The following is a 26,588-nucleotide window of genomic DNA, read 5'->3' as shown; positions in this document are numbered from 1 at the left end:
TTGGGCTCAGTGAGATGTTTGAAAGGAATTCATTATTTACATTTTATTTTATTCAGCAAGGATGCATTCAATTATTAAAATGATGCATTAAATAAACCAAAAGTGAAAAAAAAAAAATCTAATTCAAATGAATGCTGTTTCTTTCTATTCATCAAACAATCCTGAAATTATTATTTTTTTCATGGTTTCCACAAAAATATTAGCGCAACTGTCTGTTTCTGAAGGATCATGTGACACTAAAGGCTGGAGTAATGATGCTGAAAATTCAGCTTTACAATCACAGGAATAAATGACATTTTAAAGTATATTAAAATAGAAAAGAGTTATTTTAAATTGTAATACTATTTCACAATATTACTATTTTTACTGTATGTTTCGATCAAATAAATGCAGCCTTGATGAGCATAAGAAACGACCCTTAACTTATATACTTAAAATACAGTATAATATAATTATAACCTATATTATGCCTACATTATTACATATTTTTGACAACTGAAATATTGTCATTGTATTTAAATTGATAATTTATTATTATTAAATAATAATTATTAAAAATATGAATAATAATATATAATAATAATAATAACAAAGATTACATAAATATTCCACAACTGACATTAAACAGCAATAGAAAAAAAGAGCTGACAGCACCTATAGAGGAACATAAAACTGCAAGTGTGATGCTCATGGTGTATTGCAAAAGAAAAAACACGATTTTTCCAGCATTGCCAGATCAATCAAAGATCAGGTAATGAAATATGCTCTGTCTTGTTTTGTTATCTATTTATTTTTAGCATGCTCCCGGAACCTCTGACAAATTGTGTGCGATCGCAAATCTCCATAAATCACGATTAAAGACAAGTATATCATCACCAGAGCATATATCTTCTCCGGCCTGACCCGTCCGCTAATGAGAAAAGGCCCTGGACTATCTCGGGCTGATTAATTAATTCAAAATGTCGGCTGTTATTCAAATATGAGGCTGGCGCTATTTGAATAACACTTGACAGCGAATGCCTGAAGAAATAATTTCCAGTTTGCGCGACCCTCCACTGGATTGCTGATGATGGCTTATGGAAATGCTATACGTTGACTTTCCTACTCTCTCTCTCTCTCTCTCTCTCTCTCTCTCTCTCTCTCTCTCTCTCTCTCTCTCTCTCTCTCTCTCTCTCTCTCTCTCTCTCTCTCTCTCTCTCTCTCTCTGTCTCTCTCTCTCTCTCTCTAGCTCTCCTCCCTCATCCTCTGAGCCATCATGTTGTGTTTTCATTACTTCATTTCAAGTTCGGCTTGAGCTCAAGGGTCCAGTGCTTCCATTCTACTGCAGACCCTGTGTGTTAGCAGTGTGCCCTACAGTCCAGGTTGATCAGTGGTGCCTGGATAGACAGGGGGAGAGAGAAGTAGAGTTTGCACACTATTGTGTACAGTCTACTGTATATACACTATGCATATTGATAATTGATACATTGTCATTGTATTTAATTGATCATTTAGTAGTGATAATAATATATACACAATTATATTTAGTATTAGGGTTGCATTCTTTTGCATTCTAAAATGAAAAATATTTTGTGGGTGTGTTGAAACATCTAAAATACATGTTAAAATGCATATTATGGAGTGTGTGTGCGTGTGTGTGTGCTCTATTTCTCCTCCACTCTATCTCTGCTCTCATCAGGCAGAGAGAATAATCAGGGCTCAGGAGACAGGAGAGGTTCAGTCATTAAATAAATTAACTCTGCTACACTACCATCCATGCGCACCCGCGTGACTATGACCGTGCTCTGCATGCACACATATATGCACATTTAATGCTCATAATATTTCCAGCACAAAAAAAGTCAGTTAAACACTCAATGCAAGCAGACCCACACAAGCTAAAATTATCTGAAAGGAATGTTACTGTACACCTCGTGTCACATTGAAAGGGTCTTTAATTTGAGGAGGAAGTTTAGAAACGCCCTCTGTCCTTGGTGTATCATCTTCATTTGCATGTGTTAGGATGCCTTACTCTACATGATTATATTAAAGGTTAGAGCAAATTAAGAAGGTTGTGAAGTGTTATGGGAATGAATGAACTAAAAAAAACTAAAAGAAAGTCTAATTTATCCTCTCATTTCGCCCGCACACTATATTTATATAGTTTTTAATTAAACAAAAAAAAGTGAAACACAAGGGAAATATTTGTTAGAAACAACATCAGCTTTTCTAGTAAAAAAAGGGGATGTCAAGAGTCAAACTATTCTACTAGTTCATTACCATCAATATTTGACATGTAGTTTCCCTGTGAAATCTAAAAAGAAAACCTTCAGCACTCGTCTGTCTATTTTTATTTGATTTTTTTTCTAAACTCATTGCTCCACTTCTAAAAACTCTCAACTCCTTTTAAGGCAGAGAAAAAGAGTGAAAAATCTCAAACTGTGCCACGTAAAACAAATCGCTATCAATCATTCTGTCAGAGCTGCTGCTTATTTGAGAGGCAAAAGTGAGCAAAAAAAAAATCGAGCTGTCAGCAGAGTAGCCAGTGTCTAAACCCACACTTTACATTTCTGCAGCTACAAGACTTCCCCAAAGGCCCTCATCGCAGGAACAGACCTGGTCCTCTTGTTTTTCTCTTCTAATATGAATCCTAAGGAGGTGTGTGAAGAGATGAACAGCTTGATTAAAAATACATGCCATCTCTAATAGGACACAACCGATTCGAATCGAATCTGGTTCACCTATTTGAACTTTGATGCGAAATGGTTTTGTGATCAAAATGATCACAAATGCATTTGTTATTTGAGATCTAAATCTAAGGGCAAATGCAAAGGTCTTATGATTTCAACTGTCTGATGTCCAAACAAAATAAATCCTAAAATATAGCAATAGAAATTCATCTGTATTGTGTTCACAGCAGTGGTAAGGATGGAACCCTGCTGTGCTGAGCGGAGCAGTGTGTGTATTGACAAGGATGAAATTCTCAGGTCGCGGACATGCGGTTTCCTCTGCATCCCACTCTAAATAAGATTACTGCACCAGCCAGGAGAAGAGCAGAGTGCCAAGATTCCTGATTAAATGAATTAACAAGTAACGGAGGCGATGTCCCTGGGACCCTGACACTGCCAGGGAGACAAAGAAGAGAGTGAAGGAATAAAAACTGTGTGGCAATGATTAACCTCACTATCTTAACTGATATGAAGGCATGAATACATGGTGTGAACAAAATCAGATATAGTCTGTGAATTGTGGTTTTACATATGAATGATTTTAACTAGGGCCCAAAACGTCTGGCAGGTGAATTGAGAAAATTTGCCAGCCATAAATATACTATTAGACCATAAAACTAGATTAGCTGTCTTTCATCGCATTAGTTCACAGTAACCTATATTTAACCTATGTCTTTCGTTTGCTTTGTCTAGTTTTATTCTATTTTTTTTTTTTCAAAAGATGGAAGAGCATGTCATAAAACCTTTTCTGGTTGACATCTACATAAAGTGACATAAAACGTTGAAAAATACCATAAACTTTGAATAGACACATGACTTCTGACATCAAGAACAGACACATGAAGCATTTCTCCTTTTTAAAAGCTGTAATCGTAATAATACACAATTCTATGGCATTATACACATTCAGTTGAATTTTAAGAATTTTCATTTAGTATTATTTTTCCCTACTATTTGTAACTATCAGAACAGAACCTTCTCAACCTACCAGTTGAGAACAATTGCCTATAGATCACATACATTCACACTACTGTTTAAAAGTTTAGGGTCAGTTAGATATTTCTTTTTGAAAAAAATGAATACTTTTATTCAGAGAAGATACATTAAATTGATCGAAATAAATTGAACCTTTGAACCTTTTATTCATCAAAGAATGCTGAAAAAAGAGAACACAACGGTTTTCAAAATTGATAAAAGGATTATTTTTTGAGCACCAAAAATCAAGCGTAGCGTCCGTTCTAGCAGGTCACGTTAGTCAAGCTCGCATCAGCTGACTCTCAGCTGATCCACGTCTACCTATAGGAATACGACGCCTATCACTGTATACATATTTACGCTCCTTCAGTATTATCAGCAGCTATCACGTTTCTCAGGAGCGAATTACCCTCCTCCATCCCCAGCTCCTCCTCTCGTCAGTTAGGATTTGGCCTTCTGAGTGCCCTTTGAATCAGAATAAATTCTCAAATTATGTTGTACTTAAAAGTCTTGAATTAATGATATCTGCAATACATTCATGTTGGTTCTGTTCTGTTTAACCTAAGGGGGGTTATTGCTGCTATCCATGCTCTTTTCCATGCTAGGCTCTATGGATGCGCAAGGAGTTCTTGTCCAGAACAGAATCACACCGCCAATCCAAACTGTATGCTAATTGTCAATCGTATTCAACGATAGTGGTCCTGACAGAACAGTATATCAGAATAATTCTGAAGGATTGTGTGATACTGAGGACTGGAGTAATGGCAGCTTTGCTGTCACAGGGATAACTTACATTTTAAAGTAGTCAATAAGAAAAGTTATTTTATATTGCAAAAATAAAAAAAATCACAACAGTATTGTTTTTATTTTAGATGCAGCCTTGGTGAGAGACTTAATTCAAAGACATTTTAAAAAGAAATCTTACCAACTTTTGACTGGTATATATCTGCTATATATTCGAACAGCGATTGAAAATCCCATATCATTCACCTCACTGGGAAAGTATCACGGCAGGGACCTCCAACCGACAATAACACGCAAAATAGAGGATGAAGAAGTGAGAACAGGAAAGAAAATGGAAAGAAAGGCAGCAGGAAATAGCAATAATGTTCTCAAGGATGACCTCCGCGTTGTGAGATAATAAAAACCTGACCCTTTACTTCTGCTGCTTTTCAATCCCCATCAAAGTGTAGCAAGAGGAAAGGAGAATGTTCCCCTTCTCACTGCCATTAATCACCACTTTCCCAGGAGCTGAGTGCGTATTCATTTCTGTCATCCCAAACATCAGCAAGTATTGTTATGGTGCTGCTCACTCCTCATTCAAGCAGCACAAACTGGCCAGGTTTCAGTGAGGAGAGGAGAGGAGAGGAGAGGAGAGGAGAGGATGTAAAGTTGCTTTTTAAGAGCACACCGAGAGAAAGGGAAAGAGAGAGAGAGAGAGAGAGAGAGAGAGAGAGAGAGAGAGAGAGAGAGAGAGAGAGAGAGAACCAGAGAGAGAGAAAGAGAGAGACTATCCCAGGGGCTCTGACACCAATTAAGCCATTTCACCATGAGCCCAGAACAGGATCTGCCCCCTCTCCCTGAAACATGAGACAGCACCTAGCTCCGGCTGGCCCTGCGCCATCTTTCCGTTGCTTCAGCTTACAAAAATGAACTTCAAGGGCTTAGGGTGAAGAGACAAGCTCTGTTCCAAAACCTAGTGGGCTGCCTTGCTGCCTACACAGACAGCTGCCTTCCGACTATCATGGAACATCATAAGTGACTGATTTGGAACACTCTACGTGGTCTACAAATCTGTGTGGGACATAAATAGCGATCGCTCGACTGGCAATTTATTTCAAGTATGTTGGCAGTTGGCATGTTGCTAAACTAATGGAGCACTACTCTAAAAACAATTAAATAGCACAGATAAATGTTGGGTGAAATCATTTCTTTTTAATCACAATGAACTAATTCTATCCATACACGTCCGTTCATGAATTTTGAGTGAATAAGACTTGTTTTTAAAGAAATTAATACTTTTGTTCAGCAAGGATATAGTACTGATCAAGTGACCGTAAAGACATTTGTAATGCTATAAAAGATTTATATTCTAAATAAATGCTGTTATTTTGAACCTTCTATTTATAAAATAATCCAGAACCAAATGTATCACCGTTTCCTCAAATAAATAGTAAGCAGCACTTCTATATATATATATATATATATATATATATATATATATATTCAAATAGAAAACAGTCCTTTTAAATTGTAATAATAGTTCATAATAATACTTTTTTTACTGTATTTCTGATCAAATCAATGCAGGTAGGTGAGAATAAGAGACTTCTTTCAAAAACATTAAAATCATCTTTACCCCAAACCTTTCAGTTTATATTATTGAATAATTAAAAAATTCTCATTGATTTTGAGACATGTGATGCTGCCCTAGGACTTAACTAAAATAGGTAGCATATTATTGTTGAGCATCTTTTGGAACAGCCTTCACCTTGGAATGACGACTTAAAATGCTGCCTACGTAGCCAGCTCACTGGAGACTTATGAGGAAAAGAATGTTTGTTACATTTAATTGAGGCTTTCTGGGTTGTTTAACTGATGGGATGTATAAAGATGGAAGAGTTGGACAGAGGAGCATTCCCTCTAGCACCGTTAGCAACACGTAGCGTAAATCTCGTTCAGTCAGGAGTTCAACAGTTTACTCTCTGTGAGATACTCTGCGTGGCCTGCATCATTTTTTTTCTTGTTTCCCCATGACAGTAAATGTCCCCATGGTTGCAAAAACACATACATTAGGATTTAACTTATCGGTTACAGTAGCGGGTTGGCTTTAAAAATTCCAGTCAACTGTGTGTGAGGGTCATTTATTTATGGGAGTGTATGTTTAACTTGGGGAAAAAAGGAACATTAAATGTGTGAGCATTAACCGAAAACGCCACAGTCAAAGTGAGCGATGGCATTAGGCTGCTTTCTTGATGTTAAATAAATAAGTGCAAATCAATCGATATATATAACCCCTCCAGCGATTAAATCCAAGGAATGTCTAGTAGTCGATTTTTAGAAACCACTCCTGAGGACGCTGCCCGCTAGCTTTCGGACATTTAAGTCTGCTTATAGGTTTTTTTTAGCCGCTGCTCTGTGCAGACGAAGCGAGGCTTGACAAGGCAGTGGAAGAATAACGCCAGCTTTGTAATGAATTAAATATTAGAAATCTTAACACACCAGCCAATAAGAATTATTTGCCTTGTTAAAGCAGCAGAAGACGATGATTAAAATTTCATTGTGTTGCAGTCTTTTTCCCATTTCTGTTTTCAATATATCATCCTACCGTATGCAATGCTGAAGGAACAATGGCACAGGGACTTCATTTGAGGAATGCAAATAGGAAGAGGCGAGGATAGAGCAGTGCTGTGGGGAGAATAAGACCCTGAAATGCTGCTTTAGGCTAAATAAAATAAAATAAAACAGGCTAATACTTGAGTCTAATTTACCATTGAAGGAAACGTTTGGATTCCTGCACACACACCAGTCAAAATGATCCGAGCTCTAAAAATACATTGGCCAACAGTATATACATATAAACTTCTTTAAAAAAAATACTTATAATCTCAAATTTTCCAAAGAGAGAGAGAGAGAGAGAGAGAGAGAGAGAGAGAGAGAGAGAGAGAGAGAGAGAGAGAGAGAGAGAGAGAGAGAGAGAAGACTTAGCAAACCAGAATATGCATGCGATTATAAACACAATTTTAACTTTCTTTAAAAATATATAATACATATAAGGATTACTGTGAGATTGAATCAAAATAAATAAATAAATAACCACCAACCAATCGCACTGATTAAACTCAACCATATAATAGCTACAGTAAGGATTCGGGGAAAAAATTAAAAATACCATAAGATACAGAAAAATAAACTAGGATATGCAGTAGTTCTGCCCTAGAAAGATGAGTGTGCATCGACAAACCCTTCATATTACACACATGAGGAAGTATATGGACTTGCATCCTCTGCCCCTTGAGAAAATCTCACCACTGAAACAGAGGAGGCTAATGAAATGGAGATCTATAAATAGCGATGTCATTACAATGAGAGGACCACTCTCCTCCCCTCCCCTCCCACCCACCTGACCCTTTTTGTGCTAATAAGCATCCTGACAGTGATGCAGGTTCTGTTGGATAGCCGTGCAAAGCCGAGGTCCTGTGACCAGAGTGGTATTTGTGACCCAAGAAAACCTCTGCAACTACTTGGACATTACCTCAGTGGGCGACTGTAAAAAGTCTGAGAAGGAATTGAGTAATGCACTTGCATTGTGTAATCACCTGCAAAATTAATAATCATGCCAGAGTTATTTGCAGGTCTGTAAGAGTGGTGGAGGTGGAATAATTGCACGTACTGCACAGTTGTAGTTTATGGTTCTCCACGTGGTTCTTGAAACCTACATATGACCCCCCCAATCATTTTACAGTAACATTTGGACTCTTCCTTTTTTGACCTTTGCCCAAACCAAGGACCCAACTAATATGAAATTGCTTGAGAAATACTTAGCCTCTCAACTGCATTTACATTTATTGTGTCAGTGTATTGTCCATGTGTTGTTACAATTTTAAATGGTGGTTTTATGCGAATCAACCGAATCAGATTAGAAGAGTTTTGTGACTTTCTACCATGAATTAACCACATTTTTGAGATGTATGTACAAATTATTTGTATGTACAAATTATTGTATGTATGTACAAATTATTATTAAAATATTCTGTATAAGTCTAAGAACCCCCTACAGAACCTTCACGGGCCTTCAGGGTGTTCATGGTTGAAAACCATGGCTTTATTTTAGTGCCGTGTTGAAAGTAAATCAGTGTAACACAACACTGAGAATAATTCAAGAGAAAAAAAGGCTTTATTTCCATTACTGGATGCAGTACCACAGCTTGCAATATCGAAAATATCTATATAAAACTGAACATAACAGCCCATGAACCTAGTGTCAATAACAAATGGGACCCATGTTAGACAGCGGCATATGAATTGAGTTACACAAATATCATATCCAGAACGTTTGGCCAACGTTAGCATTGCTCATCGCATCACAGTTTGCTCTGCATGCGACACAAACAGTGCTGTGGGTGGATGGGTGTTTCACAGCTTTTACGCCCTGGTGACAAAATTATTGATGACAACACATCACAAATTGCACTTATTTCATATACAGATGACAGGGCTAGGGGGTGCAATGTAAAATATTAAAACAGCAGCGCCGGGTGGGAACATTTACTTTTTTTAAATGAAAATTTAATGTTTCAATACAGAGCACAATTTAGTTAAACGGCAAAGGATAGCTGACAATTCAAAGGTGATGTGAGATTTATCAGAGGTTTGCGCCAGCCACCGCATCTGAGGAACGTGTGTGTATGTATATAGAGAGCATTTATGTGACACCGGTTAAGGTGTAGGTCAATCATCAGGGTGGGGGGGGGCTCATCATATAGCATATTGAATTAGTGTAGTTTTATATAAGACAAAAGTAAAACAATGAGAAAAGTGGCTGTAGAAATCCTGCTCTGATTGGCCATGAGTTTCAAATGATCTTTAGCAACTTTTTCATGTCCACTTCCTCATATACAGGCTACAGGAGCAATCTGAAGTCAGAGATAATTAAATGAAACATGAGCTCATCTTAGACTGGGTAGAACGGGAAAGGGGTTGGCAGTGTGTGCGTGTGTGTGTGTGTGTTGAGGAGTCAAGAGGCAATTTATGAATAAGACAAGCAAAATACAGACAATGCCACAAACAGCCGTACAGATTCCGGGGAGTTGAATGCTCTCTCTCTCTAATGCACAGAGCGCATACTGAGAAACACTGCAGTGGATTATTAAAGTCACACTTTCTATCAAGACACTATGCCTTTTATTGAACCCAAAGGAGATTGAGATTCACGATCACTGTAAAAGTCTAAGCGTTAGCAGTAGCTCTAGACACACTGATCCTTGATATTCATGTGGGAAAGACGGATTTGAATCTGACCTGCAACATGTCCTGGTTTCATTTCCTTGACTGTCTCTCAATAAAAAAAAACATATGACAGAGCCATTTCAATAGCAATATTATTTTTTTTTTATCATATAAGAAACAGCATTTTCACCAGCTCTGCCATTGCTCAAGGTCTATTTACATGTACATTTGGGACATTTCCCAATAAACCTGCCAAAACGTGATGCCATAAAAGGCTTATTTGCATAGCTAATGTGCTACACAAAATGTAAACAAAAAAAATAAGTACAAAGAACTTGAGCTGTTTTTCACAAAACCTCAGACAAAGACTACGGCGGATAAGTATATGTACGGTTATGCATAGAAGCATTATTTGTGCAGCAAAGCCTTTGCCATATGCAACAAGAAGTAGATTAGCCTCATACATGTAAAAATATTTCAGACAAGGCACGGAGTGGGAACATTTGTTCAAAAAGACAAATGCTCAAAACGTGTGAAACCTTGCGATTACAGATTTTCTCCTCTCCTTTTTTTTGGCAGTATTTTTTTTTACCTTTCACCAGCCTGACATCCATCTGTACCCTCTCTCTTTATTTTGTTAATTCCTTCATCTGCTCTTTCTTTTCCATACCCACCTTCTACCGGAAAGGAAAAAGCAAAGGGTTTTACGGCACTGTAAGGAGGATAGCAGTCACTCTTCCTCGATTTCAAACACAAAGTCTAGTAATGGAAAGAAACAGAGAAAGAGAGAGAAGGACAGAGAGATAAAGAGAGAGAGAGAGGCCACGGCATTCAGGAGTCCAGGCGCCCTGCTGAGCAGAAGCCATTCTGCCTTACACTATCTTGTCACAGCAGACGCATCGCTGGGGCAGACGGGAACAAAAAGCAGCCCAAAGTCAATTGTCTCCACTGCTGAATGGCTTTCTATTGCGGGCTGCATACATTTACTCAGGCATTCGCTAAAGAAAAAAAGAGCGCTTTTGCTATTGTAACTAAAGGAGAGAGAGGAGGACGACGCTCACTAATATTTACTTTGGATCATAACGACCGGGCTCTTGATGATGTCATAAAGAGACTGAGACGCACGGCTTCCCACCTACACAAATATGGATCGCAAGCCGGAGTCAATTTTTCATAGTTTCATGGTTAAGTGCTCCTTTGTTATTTCGTAATTAGCAAACAATTAATGAGTATGTTCTCTCATTAATTAATAATCTGTAATCATGGAGTATTAAAATAAGCCGCCACATTAGTAATAGTCCAATCAACTGATATTGAAAATATCACTTTCATGTTATTTTTCCTCCTATTATTTAAAAAATAGAAAATAAATAGCAAAATATATATATGACAATTCAAGTAATAACAACAATAACCCCGCAGATGTCAAATTAACTTCAGGCTAGATTTAGTTGGCTCATTACCGCTTTGTCGGGGCGCCTCAAAATGAATGGTCCCCGAGGGTTTAAGAAACGCTTACTCTAGAAATCCATGCATTCCATTTTTTCAAGGTAATGCTTTTAGCCGGCCTTGCATGTGGTTAATTACGATGGTGCCTACAAATTAATTCAGCCGGTTCAGAGTGCACAAAGAAGGGTCTTGCCGCAGACGCACAAATAACAACACAGCCCTTTGCTGAAAAATAGCGTACGTGTGTGTGTGTGTGTGTGTGTGTGTGTGTGTGTGTGTGTGTGTGTGTGTGTGTGTGTGTGTGTGTGTGTGTGTGTGTGTGTGTGTGTGTGTGTGTGTGTGTGTGTGTGTGAGGGGAACAGCACAGCAGGGGCCACACTGCCAGCTTCCTGCAGTCTCTCCTCCAGACCTCCCGTTTCTGAACTTGACGAGTCAAAGGTCAGAAAAACAACAAGTCAATAGGCAGGCAGCCGCCGCCGAGGCAGCAAACAAGAGAAGAGGAGAGAAACCGAGAGAGAAAGAGGAGCCTATGATTTTGGCCCTGTAATAGTTTTCTGTAATCTCTCTGTATTGATTAAACCTCACTTCAGAAAGGAGTGTTGCTTCGGAGCACACCTAACCCTCTCCTCCCTTCTTTCTCTCTTTCCTGGTCAGAAATGCCATATGGAGGTAATCTTTCACCTTTGTTATTCCTCGCTGCTCCCGCTGCATCTGCCACTGCTGCCGCCAGCCCTGCTCTCTACCGGCGGAGAGAAAGCAAACAACCCAAACACACACGCACACACTCACTGTCTGATTAGCACACAGTCAACCCAGCAGAGGTCTTCCTCAATTCGCTGCTGCACTTCTGTATTCCCTCTCGAAACAAACCAGACAAGTTTATTCTCCACACATTAAGGCTTCTTTCCCCCTTTGTGCTGGGATTCCTCCATCGCTGTAGCCCGGATCAGACACATTATATCTTAATGGCACCGCAGACATTAAACTAAAATAATCTGATTTGTTAATTATGCCGCCCAATAATCTGACCCGACCATGTTAGCTGGAGTGGGTGACGTTGTATAATGGTGTTATAATGATTATATGGGGGGGGGGGGCAGAATAGTATGTAAATGAAACACGCTTAAGAGACCTTGGAAAAACAGATACCTAAAAAATTCAAATGGAAGAGAGAGAGAGAGAGAGAGAGAGAGAGAGAGAGAGAGAGAGAGAGAGAGAGAGAGAGACTGAGAAAGCAAAAAAGAAAAAGAAAAAAAACAGCATCTGCTAACAAAAAAATGATTTTCAAGCATTCTGCCACATTCCTTTCATTTGATTCATTTAAATGCAAAAGCGAGAGAAAGTGGAGGAGAAGAAAAAAAAACAAACCCCTCCTGCTAAAAACACTCAATTTACTGACAGGCAAATGACTTCACGCTGCCACTTAATCTCATTTCTTGCATAATGCCCTCTAATTAGCATATCAAAGTGAATTAATACTTCTAGGGCATTAGCAATGGGGAAATCTACTCAGGGCCTCCAGTAGCAGTTAGTGGAGTGCCAAGAAAACTCCCCAACACTACAGACAGCTTTGCATTGCAAAACGCTTCTATCCATTTATCCACTATGTATGTATCTCTCTCCTCTCCTCTTCCACCCCCCCCCCCCCTCTCTCTCTCTCTCTCTCTCTCTCTCACACACACATCATCTAGCCCAGCCACTCTTTGAAAAATTTTTTTTTCATGCCGATTCTCCGCAGTGCCCCGGGGATCCCAAAAACAACTCGAACCTATCAGCCCAACAAGAATTTGCAGTAATCTGTGGTTAATCTGACAATCAACTCGGCACGTTTTTGTACTCGTCAACATGATGGTTGTCATTCACAACCTTCGGAATGAGTGATAAGAGAGATCTAGACTCTCTCCGCGTATCTACATATCAGTTTCAGGGTGTATATGTTGTGTACATCCCTGACATTCTCATAGTCAAGGCAAAGGTACACACTCAAGCATCCCGAAGTCACATCTCTGTTCGCTCGCTCTACAAACAGATGTACATACACAGCTTTTCCTTCTCACTGTTTACATAGTTACAGTACAAACACTTCAGGTTTGATTTACCCCTTTTCGCCTTTAAGCCCGCTTTGCATCAGATCCAAAAGCAACAATCAATGTTTTATCTTTTCAAAGCTCTGTTCTCTGCTGCGATTCACAAATACAAGGCCAAGAAATCTCTCCGATTGGAACTTATTCATACATCAGCACTGGCAGTTGTTAACATTTTCTCTTACTGTATAAAAAGAGAGATACATTTAGCAGTGACTGCATGACATAAACTGTACAATATCAATATCACACACACTAAGTTCAATGATGAAAACTTCTATTTACAAAAAATAACTATTAAATGAGCTGTGACGCAACGTTGAAGTTTTGTTATGTTCTTTTATAAATTAGCTAAACGTAACACTAAAATCTCCATGGCAGTCGTAGATTGACAGAACATGTCCGACATGTACAACAAGTTGCAGAGACTGCATGCGCTAATCGTGCACGCATCATCCAATAACTATCAGGAACTTAATCATGTCATAGGTTTCCATTTTCACAGATTTCCTCTCACTGCAACGGCATCAAATCCTGACAAGAACCTCTCAACTCCTCATTTCTTCTACGCATCTGTTGAGTGCGATAAGCAAAATACATACCGCTCTGACACAAGGTGTTCACTAGGTATGTGTGTGGTGTGTTAGAGGGGAAAAAAGCCTCACAGAAGATGTGTTTGGCTGAAAAAAAAACACACAAAAAAACAACAACAACGAGTAGTAGCATGCTTATCAGTGAAAGTCTCTCTTATCACTCTGATGAGACAATGTCCTTCAACGGGCTTGTGGAGAAAGAAAAAAAAACAAAGTATCGCACTGAGGGGAAAAAAAACGACAGCTTTCCTCATCTCTCAAGACCTACACACTATAGCAAGAAAATGTAAGTACCGGTTGTTCTACACTGTCTACTTTTAAAAAAAAAATTAACAATTTTAATTTTAACAAAGAAAAGCAAACAAATATGTACAGAGTAAGAAAATATCATGCTTATTTTCACTTGTGAGTTAATAAACAAATTAGCAGAGAGAAGCTTGTTAGGAAATTATTCTGGATGCGTTAAGGGGGGGGGGGGGACCATTCAAACAGGCAGCGTCAAAGGGATTAACCGAGATTACAGCAACTGAGCTAGTAAACAAGCTCATTTAAATAATTAGCATACTTAGGGACTCTACTCTTTATGCATATTTAATTAGAGCTATAATGCAATAAGGGACATAGCTGTATTAAACGTAACATGATAGGTGCATATGGAAACACAGTCAACAGCTGGAGTTGGCTTTATAATAATGAAAATACATGTACAATGTAAAATTAAATATAAAAAAGGTTTTATATGAAAATGCTATAAATGTGCTTACATTTAACGGTATTTGAATTGTTTAAAAACAACAATAGAATTTTAAAGAAAAGTACTGCATGTGTCCAACTATATATCACACAATCCAACAAAAGTTTTTGAGATAATATTACACACACACACACACACACACACACAAATATATATATAGTTGAAAGGTACTGAGATTTAAGTAAATATAAAATTTAATATACTGAAATATTATTTGAAATTACCTCACACCAGATTCACATATGTAAATATCCTCTCTACTTGCAACAATCCATCTTTTCTTAAGACACAACAGCAACGGTAGCTACATTAAGCTACGGCTTACATTAACAGCTACATTAAGATACAGCCACAGCATTTAGTAATCAATTTCTTTCTTTCTATTTTGCTCCTCATTCTTTCTGTTTTTGGACAGGCATAAAGAACAACTCAAGCAGACCGGGCGGTGGAGCAGGGCCTTGCCCTCCCACAGTTGAGACCTCCAACAGCCGAGAAGTTCATTAAGTTTTATGATCTTCCTCCAGTCACTTCTGCTTATAAGCCACAAAGGCCACAAATCTGGCAAAGCACTATTCTGCCGATACAACCAAACAGAGACGAGATAAACACACAAACTGATATTCAAATGTTATTACATTGCTGCCATTATCATAGTCCCAAAACTACATTAAGGCTCTATGTGAAATAACTATCTCTTTTCTTTTTCAAAAATGAAATGAATCGTTTGTTAATTTACAAAGTTCATAAATATAGATATGATAAAGGTGATTAAAACATAACTAAAATAATATTTTAAAAACATTACTATTTCAACATGCTATTAAAGAATCACATTTCTAAACATAAAAAGTAAAGACTAAAGTTCAGTGTGTTTGCCATTGTGTTTTGGGCTCACCTTACGGATTTCGCTCTGCTATTCTCCTTGCGCATTATCCAGAAATACATACTGCACATTCCTGTTAAAAGCCCATTATCTAAGGGTCTCTCTGGATTCTGCATATCTGGTAATGTGGTCATTCTCTCTTTATACCTGCGCCATGCGTGATTGCAGAACGCGCGCGCCTATGAGCACATCACGCGCCTGTGTTAACCGTCGCAGCATAAAGGAAAACTGCACATTAAATTACATCCACTAAGCTACTGGACGTACTGAATTGATTCTGCTTCAACGGGTGCTGATTTCTCCCTCAAAGAAAAAAAAAACTATCTTTTGTGAGACAGTGACATATGCTAATGTTCCGTGTCATTGGGGCAGGCGGTATAGCCTTGGTAACGCACGTGCTGAATTGATGTTGTATCTGTCATTGGACTTCATTTACAGTGCGCGCGCGACAGACTATTTCAGAGGTGCTTGAGTGTCAGAAAAAGTGGGGAAGGAATATTTCTGTTTGGTATAGAGATGCACATGCCCTCAAAAATATTTTTGACACTTCTAATTCCAACAAATAGGCTACATGTGGTGTAATAAGTAAACACTTCGAAAAATAACGTGCGTTTCGTACTTCTGCTGCAACATGTAATACATAAAAGGTCCCTAAATGGTGTTAAAGTAAGCTTGCAACTCAGGGTCAACGTTTTGTTTTAGACAAACGCAGAAATTTAAAAAATAATAATATTAATAATAATAATAAATAAATAATTAGTTATAAGATCTCCATCAATTGTTAGTTAAAAGTAAATAATAATACGAATCAACGATTAAACCACGTTTAGCTGTAGTTTTAAAATTGTAAGGTGGTGAAAAAGTGACAACCTGCAGTTCATTACACTTTCTCAACCACTTTGCATTCAATTACTGATAAAGAAAATCAAGATGAAACTCTAAACAGGCACAAATGAGAGCATTGCATAAATGATCATGACAAGATAAAGCAAAATTGCTGTATAACACTAAAAACATTTTCCAATCTAAACTAAGTCATCTAAATATATTTTACAGGTTAGACTAACACCAAACAATAATAAATGGCATATCGATCACTCCTGGTCACAGTCCGATTTAACACAACAATAACGCACCATAACGCCAAGCGTCTGCACGTGTCGGTGAACGATGTAACCTTCACAGCGCTGGCGTCTTTCATAATAAAACGGGGGCAATAATTAACTGCAGGACCGCCGATAGTGCCAATAATTATCCAGTAAATTGGTCGCATAATTAGGCAGAGGAGCGCAGGAATTGGACCGCTCTCCGAACCACGGACACGCGTAAACGCTCACTGAGCTTGCAATGGCACAGTTGAGCAAAACAAGGCTGATATACAATACCAACACCGCACGAACCATATCCTCAATGACAAATGCTGAATATCCCGAAGATGCATAATTGTCTAGCAATTCACCAAATGAACTGAACCAACTTGAAAGATTAAACGGACGGTGGGAGAATAGCGCGCTGTAAACAAGGGAACTGCCGGGGTGCCTCTCTCACACATGCCCCCAAAAGAAGGCACTCAGTTCAGCCTCACGATGCAACGCAGAGGGGGGGAAAGCTCATCATCATATTTCGCTCTCTATGCTGATACATCCAATTATGACTATTCATGTTCAGAAGTGAGAAGCAGAGAATGTGGATGCTGGTTATGGCTTGGTAGCTACAACTGGACTCCGCTGACGACCAAATAAAAAAAAATACACCAGTAAAGATGGCGGTGTCTGAAGGATTAGTGGCATTGTAGCTACTGTTGCTTTTTTTTCTTTCTTTTTTCCCTTAAGATGTCTGCAGGTAATTTTGCTTTTTTTGTTAGGGTATGTATAATCTTACCTGTTTTCTCTTTGATCTCGCAGAGCACACTGAAGAGGGCTGGCTTCATTCTGTGACAGTTGAGCCCATGTTTCCTGTGCCATTTGGGAGCAAGAGACGAGATTGATATATAGTCACTTAAAACTCATAATTCTGTCGCAATGAAACTTTATAAGACAAGTATTGAGTTTAAATTGACACTTAAACTGCATTAGTTTGACAGTGATGATAAACGTACAGTGGCAAACATGGCTATACTCATCACAAAAGTTCAAAACAAGGCTACGTAAAATGACTAATATTTCTCTTAATTCTCAACTAAGTTTTTTTTTATTTATTTTTTAGTTGCTATAAGGGCTGTGAAAGTGTCAAGGCCTTAGAAGTAGTAAAGTGTGATGTAGAAACTTTGAATGAGATGCCCACATGTGTAGGCTACTTTACCTGTGCGTCTTTCTCAAAGTGAAAGACAGAGAGGCTATTTTGAATATTTCAGTACACAAGTTTAGTGAACAGTAAGTGATATTTTGTCTTAAACTTTACAACTTGAAAAATAGGCTACAAAAAATATGATTTCAACCTGCGATATGGCCACCTTGATTTCATATGCAAACGTGACTCAAGGTTTTACTATGGTAACATTTGTGAAGATTATGCTACTGTTGGGACAAGAGTTTCAATAAGTGGACACTACTGTCAAATAAAAGTTATCTATTGTGACGTGTAAATGTTAGCACTATAAGATATCGTATAAAAATAAAAGGAGAGAACATACATATAAAAGATTCTCAAAACAAGACAATGAAAACGTTTAGCTATCAAGAAAAATGCACCAACTTTGCTTGCGCCTCGTCCAGGCTTTGGTCGGTGATGGTCATGATCTGATGCAGAATGTCACCGATGTCTTGTTTTCTTCCATCCCCATCGGTTCCGTCGTGTCCATGAGGAGGCGGCAGAGCCATGCCTCCCTGTACCGAGTGACCGGCCAGGCTGACACCGCCGAGAGCCTGCATGATCCGGGCTTGCTCGTCCATAGTCCGCCGCAACACAATCAATGCGCTCTTGCTCAGTCACTGAGATGGGTGAAAGAAACTCGGAGAATGCACATGCAAAAACAACTTGATTATTTCATGTGCGGTGTTTAACGGGTCGCTATCGTGCACAAAATATTGACCGTGAAGCAACGCGGCAAATACAATAAATCGCTGGATGAAATATAGTGGAATTGAAGTCCCAGGAATCACTTTATGGAAAAAGATTTAAATCGTCTTTGATCCTCGTGTATGAATGTCCATTGGAGAAAAATTAGCGATGATATTTCTTGTCTATTATTTAAGTAAACTTCAGCATTCAAGTGACAGCGGTTTCCCGTTCAATCCTGTCCGAATCTTCATGCCAATTTGTCTTTTTTCTTTGAAGAGCTGGGGTCCTTTGCAGATGTCTGGAATTCTTATTTGCAGTCTTCTTAGGATAATTTCGCCTTGTGCACTTCTTGGAAACTTGGACAAATCCGTAGTATTACAAAGAGTTGCAAACAAAACATCCCATGCCTCTGATGGAAAGTAATAATTAATCAAAATTAATGATTATGTAATTAAAAACAAGCACACTGCGTGTGAACAACTGGCAAAATATTGCCTTTTTTTTCAAAAAAAATAAAATATAAGAAAATAAAAGAAGCCGCGCGAAATAAATTAAACCATCAGCACCGGCGACCAGAGCTATAAAGATTGTAGGAAAAAAATATAAAAATGTATAAAAAGTTTTTCTCACTTTCAATAGGGCAAATAGAAAAACCGGCGAAAAAATTAATCACGCGCCATAAAGCGATGCGCAAAAATATCTGCTGGCGGAAATTTATGAGTCGAGCGCGCGGGCTGTGTGTGCTTTATGTTGTTTGATGGTAGCGGTAGTGAGCGATTGACAATGTGCCAATGCCATTCACTCAGTGCGGACGTGTCAGAGAAGAAAAAAAGATACAAAATCGACATCAAAATGCACGCTCCGCCCTGCAGAGGAGGGGTCTTAGATTCTTGTCACTTCTAGCCGAAGCCCCCGAAAACAAAATGCCAGTTAGCTACTAATGATACTGCTGGTGATGATAATGATGAGAGCAGAACATCAAATCAACAGCGTTTAAGTCTCCACTTTACGCGTGCCTCATTTAAAAGCGTGCCCGTGCACTGAGATGCCGTTACATTATACCCATTTCCAATAAAACAAACAAAAGGTCGGAGTTTTATATTGTCTGATTCAAACTAATAATGAATTGCACGGGCCCCCTCGCTTCCTTACACCATAGTATGGTCGCCTCCAACAAGCCGTGCTTGCAGGGGCAGGAAAGCAGAGGACATGTTTATAATATTGGAAATAGACGCCTTGAACCAATCAGTGAAGAGTCCGTCTTTGAGGGGCGGCCCGAAAGACCAATGGGTGACTCCCGCTGATCACGAACGCCCGCCTACAGAGCTCAATACCTTTGCTACGGTTGTACAGAGAGATATCAACTTCTGATTGGCCGTTGCCAAGGGTGACATCTACTGCAAAAGCAGGCGGCGCTGCGCTGCAGAACTCATCGGCAGTTGCTATGGTAGCAGACTGTGCGCTGTGGGCTCGAAGCAAAGAGACACACTGAAACATTTCTGCGCCTTCCTCCGGTTGCCTCGCTTCTTACACACGCCTGTACTAAACCCACGGTGGCTTTCCCGCCAAATCACTTTATTTCCTATTCCAAATCGCTACATTTCATGTTCTGCCGTTGCTGAGCTTTAAAATGGGCTACGCGTCTTTTGTTCAATGTCATACACCTAAACCGTTTTGCTTTTTGTTCTTGTGCTGAGGTAAATAAGAGCTTCTCACAGACCAAAACTGGCTACAGAGGGAAATACATGTGCCAACTCCACCATACAGATTTACATTATTTGATTATGTGTATATTTTAGGTCTACTAAAATGTATTTGTACATCCTTATAAGAAACTTTAACTTTTTTATTTTTCTACTGTTTATTAATCAATTCACTTTTTTTAATTTCATTTTTGTCTATTTTATTTGCATGTTGTAATGACTAATGTATATTTACAGGGGTTAAAAGCATTTGTGACACTGTTTATTCTCGTTTTCATTAGGGTAAATGACATGATGTGCATATTTTTGTGTCCAAGTGCATTATTTCCTTTTAAAATAATTTGATAAATTAATGATATCACTTTATTCTACAAAACATATTTAGTTTGAATTAATTTTTAGTCCATTTAAATAATACATATAATTTTTTGTTATCTTAAACCCCAAAAATGTCAGGTGGTGCAACTCCCTGAACAAATGAACAGATTAAAAAAATATCTAAAATATTGTCTTTATAATAAAAAATAAAAAGAATAAGACTGTGGCATAATTTTAGGTTTGAAACCTAATATATAAATATTGTTACTGTTGAGATAATTGAAATATTGTATATTCTCAAACATGGCTCTTTTATCGTGATTGTATAAGGTAATAACAGTAAATGCGATAACCATCCAAAGGACCCCAACTAATCTTTGTGGCAGAGTGAAACGGTTTGTAGATCTATCTCAAATACTGGTAAAAGAAATTGCTAATTTCAAGTATGGGTTGGTACACTTTCCATGTCAGGTGGTACAACTACAGTACAAAGCAAAGAAAAAATAAAAAAAGTTGCCTTAAATTTTGCTTAACTTATTTTGATGAGTTAAAGCAATGTAAAAAAAATATGTTGTCATAATCATATATGCTTTTACAGTGACTATTAGGTTGTACCGCCTGACCTAATAACAGTCAAAAAAAATTATTTAAACACTTTGAAATGTTATTTAACAAATTAAACTTGTTTAAACACTTTGTTCACGATTAAAAAAATATGCATTTCATCAGTTTAGAAAAGATTTTTAATAAACACCTTTTTTTGAAACAATAAATGACCTATAGACAAACGATCTGATTTCATTTCATGTGTGAGTGAAAAGAAAACCCACACATTGCAACCAGATACTATATGTACCTACCTACGGGTTAATATTCATCATGAAATCCTCTGGTGCCACCGTTGAGGTAATGCATTTCTGCAGGGTTGCACTTGTGACATGACAGCCTCTGATGTGATGGGACTAATTACTCTGAATCAGAGACACATACAGAGGAAACAGAGCTGTTAATTTTTGCACAGCAAGAAAGTCAATCAGACACCCTTCCAAAGGCAACAACGTGATGCTATGCTGAGAATTTGTGAAAGCTGGCACCAGAAAGTCCCGTTCCATATAGTGCATGTACTGACTGAAGGCCCTGTGGACTGCCTCCATCACTGACACACGCAACACGGGAAATTAACGCAGGCTAATTAAAGAGCGAATAATCAGATATGCAGAAAATCAAAACTTCCTCTGGGATGATCCAGTTGAGGATAAACAATGCGAAAAGCGCTGAAGAATCTGTCAGCATGCCTGGAGCTTTAAGAGCTTCATGATAATCAATACATATTGAACACGTTTTTTTTTTAATGTAAGTAGAAAATTAGTAGAAGTGTATAGGGGATTGTTGTAACGCAAATTTGGTACAAGTTTCCCCCAAAATATGGTTATCTGGCTTTTTTTATTGCTTGTTTTATGTATTTGTTTTGCATTTGTTTGGAATTGTTTTGCAGTTTGAATTCATTCGTACATGTTTACATTCAAATTCTTTATTTCTAAACGACTTTAATTTGTAACAGGTAAATATGGAAACATTATAGCAACATTTGAGATACATCCCCCATCAGGTTCAGTAGTTAAATGTGATATTAGGCGATTTCGCTTAAATACACCACAACATGATTTTGTTCTGTTATAGTTTGATACCATGTTTAATATACAAACATAGGCTTTTGATTTACACGCATCCTCCTGAACAATACAGATCAAACAGTAGAATTTATAGTGGCATATTTACTTCAACTCTTGTGTATGAATTGGTGTTCAGAGCAATTGATTCAATTCTTCGGGTGCAATAAGTGGGTGATATATTAGTCATGGATCATGTTAACACAGTTACTGGATCCTGAGCAAGAATAATGAGCTCACCTTTAATTAACCATTTCACACATATCACAGAGTAAGACAACATGCCACAAGCCCTGTAATTCAATTGTTTTGGCTGCGACTGAGTGCGTGTGTGTGCGTGCGTGTGTGCGTGCGTGTGCGTGTGTGTGTGTGTGTGTGTGTATCACGCAGAGTTTCACCATCGTTTTTATATAAGCGTTGTCATTTTTATTATCAGTGTGTAAATGAACTGGATTGAATATAGCATGTGCGGCTGACAGATTATGGATTTTTAAAATCACAAGCATCCAATAATCACGGAACGATGCTGTAACACAACATCTGTGCTTATAAAGCACGTCACATGAATTTAAGCAACATAACATTTAGAAGTTGTCGAAGTTGAGGAGGCGGCAAGAGACGCTCGCTCTCTCGTTCTTTTTAGCAAGCTGTGTGGCTCGACTCTTTCATATTCACTTGACCTTGAAGTATCAGCCCGGCACACTCCTGAGTTTAGTGAATGGAAGTCCCAGACCCACTGCATTTATCACTGAAATACTGTGCTGTCAGGTGGCTCTGTATACCTGTCATAGAGGGCTCAAAGGAACAGCTCCAGATCCTCTCCTCCACAACACTGCATGATTCTTCATTGCCATGCGTTGCATGCCTTTCCACCATTGTTTTCAGCCATATGTCAACATAATTCATTTTCCCCGAGTATGACAGGAAATCTTTTGGTGGGAGGGGGGAAAAAAGACACTTCAGCTTATTGTGGTCATGATGCCATGCTTACATAATGACATAAACACAATTTCTATTATTGGATGTTTACTGCCCACTTCCTTCAACCGACTTGAAAAGGTGAATTTATGGAGAATGAGTAATGAAATCATAATTCAACAGCAGTTTGAATCGTTTGAGCATTTAAGCAGTGAGTACTGAAAATCGTGCAATGCAGTACTGCTTATAATCCGAGCGTCTTGAAAATATCAGCTGAAGTTTCTGCCAAATATGGCCACGGTAATCTCGCTGTTGTCAGTGGTAACTGTTGATATTATTGCTCTTGGAAAGAAGCCCACCGTTCATGATTATTTTCACTAATGAGCACACCAGGCTTTTTTTCCTACACATACAATTTTTCACCCCAAGTGGTGACTCCATATAGTATGTGTGTGTGTGTGTTTATAATATCAGATTATATTCTCTATCGTATCAGACATAATATAATAAAATACTTTATTTCCATGGTCCACTTTAGACATTCTAATAACTACAAGTAATTTTGCAACTATACTGTACATGTCAACTAACTCCATTAGAGTATTAGTACACCGTCTGCTTAATATCGGCTAACTCTTTATTTTGATGGATTCTCAACATTCTGACTATAAGTAAATTTGCAAGAACATGTCGACTTATTCTACTAACCCAAACCCTAACCTAACAGTCTACTATAAGAGTAATACTATACGAGTTAGTTGACATGTAGTTGACAAGTTACTTATAGTTAGTAGAATGTCTGAAGTGCATCGAAATAAAGTGTAGCCTAACCTAAAATATTACAAAAAGCATGAGTTACATAAGAAAAATTGTGTTAAATAATAACATTAATATGTAAATGTATGTTTATATATCATTAATGCAATGATTAAGGAAAAAGCCAGCACATACAACATAGCTTCCATTTATCTCTTCAATGTTTAATAAATACTTTATTATATACAGCTTATTTATGCATATGGGGTGCTAATTAGTCATAAAATCGTTCTTATCTGACAGGTTTAATTGACAGTCTCAAAACAAATAGCCCCTGTCTCATAACATACACATCATTTCCAAGAGAATTAAGTTTTTTCAAAACCGAACAGGCTGTCACCTTACTTTTTTTTTTGTGTGTGTGGTGACAGCCAAAAAGGGGCCCACAGGTGTCTCAGAAAGCAGTGACTGTGTTGTCATAATTCATTTAGGCATCCTTCTGCAAAGCCATAATTACCTAATTAGCTTGTTAATTAGGAGATTAGCATTTACTGATAGAGTGGCTTGTTTAGTGAGGGGTGGAGTGGAGTTCCAGTGGAGTAAGTTACGAATGTGTAGCCTTAAAGTGCCTCCCAATTCATTTTACTCTCTATTCGGGTCAGAGATTGGAAGAATTGATGGAAAGATATTATTAGTATTGAAAAGTTATGCAAATAAATGCTAACTTATTGATAGAATAAGTTTACATCTCAGTTTAAAATGTTACTTTTTTAAATTAAGAAGAAATTTAGGAGAGGATTTAACAATAAACACATTGTGTTGCTATATTGCTTTATTTCCTTTCATTTTATAGTCAAATTGCCTAAAAAACGCAAACATACCTTCACAATGTGTTTAAGATTCCAGTTGAACTCCTGAACATTGCTCTCGGTCTGATTGCCCGGGTTACAGCACAAGTAGTCTAGCAACTCAATAGTCTCTCGTCTATATGTCGCCAAGTCATGTCCTGTTGCTGAGGAAGATTGGAGGAAATGACTCGACCGGACAGTGCCAGAGACGTTACTAACTATGTTAGCACCAGTCTCTTATCTAGTTTATGTGTTTGTTTATTCATTTACCGGTCATATGTCAATGTTACCATCAGGCATGCTTTATGTTTAAGAAGGCCATTGTTGGGCAGTAACTAACTAAAAGTAGTGATAAGTATTTATTTATTTTTTCAGTAGAGTGTCTCTGCAACTTCTTTGACCAAGTAATGTTATAATGACTAAAAGATACATCACTATTTCTTATGTCATATTTATTGCACATGCAGCTTTACAGTCTAGCGAGTAATCAAACATGCTCGACTAAACTGTGCTATCTTTCGTATTGAATTGGCCAGTCCGATTCATTTTAATGAAATCATGTAAATCAAGCAGTTCAAATAAACTATTCACAGACTTATTTAGCTAATTTATCCCCATGTAGAAAACTCTATGTGGAATACTTTAACTTATTATTTATCATAATATTGAGTTAAAGTAAATATTATATCATAACAATATCATTTGTTGAAATTTGCATAATGCTGTATGGTCACCCTAATTGAGGGATCCAAAATGAGAGTTTTGTTTTTTAAATAAATGCTACTCGAATTGCAGAAAGAAATAGCTTACACACACATGCACACACTGTCAGCAGCACATGCTATATTCAATCCAGTTCATTTACACACTGATAATAAAAATGGCAACAACTTATATTAAAATGATGGTGAGACTCTGCATGATACACACACAGAGTTCTAAAATAATTTATTATAAATATAAAAATAGCAATTAATAACTGTTAGCTAATAATGGAACTATGTTTTAAAAGTGATGTGCTGAAAATGTGTCGAAAATAAAATATTTTGGAAAAAGATAGTATGAGTGTTTGAAAATAGCAATAAATTAATTGTATGAGATTTCTATGTTCTTACTACTTTAAAATATTAGAAGTTTGTAACTTGCACTATACAATTTCTCTAATGCAGGTTAAATGTAGCCTATGTTTTGAATCAAATATTAGCCTAGACTTTTAGGGGAAAAAAGTATGTCACACCGTGATGTGATTTTAAGTGCAGTTTAGATATCGAGATAACTTTGTTTTTTATGTATAAACAGGCAAAATTGTTTTCCAACTGAACGTTATTTCCATAATTATGTCTTATGTATTGGGTTTTTTTTAAGGGCAAAAGAAAATTAAAACATTAATTATATTTGTCCAGTTCTGGTCTGTATATGTCCCTATAGCAAAAGCTCTTCATTCAGAGAACCCCTTCATTCACCCAAAGCCGCTCTGTCTCTCTCACAGGCCAGGTTGATAAATAAGCGGGAAATATTGTGTCTGCCAGGGCATGTTGTTAACTCTCCCCCCACAGTCATTAACTCATTTCAAGTGCAATCATAGAGTGGGAGGTAAATTAACAAACCATTAAAAATGTTATAAATGCACAATTAGCATGCCAACATTTACAGGACACATTCATGGAGCTGTAATAATTTTTGATTGGGCGGTTCCAATTCATCCCCCCTCGGTTTGTCTTTCTCTCTCTCTCTCTCTCTCTCTCTCTCTCTCTCTCTCTCTCTCTCTCTGACCGTTGGTCTCTCCAGACATTTAGGTCTGGTGCCTGTTTGGCGAAGAAATTGAAGGAATGAGGCCTGATTTAATAGGTCATTGGTGGTGAACATTCACCTCTTACATCATAGAGCAAAAGAAAAGAAAGAGTCAGGAAGGAAAAATATGAGAGACATGGAGGGCTTTTCCCCTTCTGTCTTGCCTTTCTCATTTGCTAGATTATGAGT

General features: G+C 37.8%; 1 protein-coding gene across 15 annotated transcripts in view; it reads right to left on the bottom strand.

The window, feature by feature from the left end:
- The window catches only part of pbx3b (pre-B-cell leukemia homeobox 3b), a 96,876-nt gene extending 72,166 nt beyond the window's left edge, over positions 1-24,710 (bottom strand). For 6 of the 15 annotated variants that reach the window (XM_077222849.1, XM_077222857.1, XM_077222862.1 and 3 more), the window contains exons 1-2: positions 18,090-20,417; positions 17,277-17,350 (exon numbers count right to left, since the gene is read on the bottom strand). In XM_077222849.1, the coding sequence (XP_077078964.1) occupies positions 17,277-17,350; positions 18,090-18,286 (271 nt within the window). In that variant the 5' untranslated portion in view covers positions 18,287-20,417. Of the gene's footprint in view, positions 1-15,407; positions 15,626-17,276; positions 17,351-18,089; positions 20,418-21,276; positions 21,388-22,868; positions 23,016-24,641 lie in introns of those variants that run through there. The other 9 variants (XM_077222847.1, XM_077222851.1, XM_077222848.1 and 6 more) reach the window with 8 other exon arrangements.
- Positions 24,711-26,588: the final 1,878 nt, after the last annotated feature.

Source organism: Siphateles boraxobius, unplaced genomic scaffold, assembly GCF_051911475.1.
Source record: "Siphateles boraxobius isolate OS27281-9 unplaced genomic scaffold, OSU_SipBor_1 9, whole genome shotgun sequence".
In the NCBI taxonomy this organism is placed as follows: Eukaryota; Metazoa; Chordata; class Actinopteri; order Cypriniformes; family Leuciscidae; genus Siphateles; species Siphateles boraxobius.
This window is presented reverse-complemented; position numbering and strand designations above follow the sequence as displayed.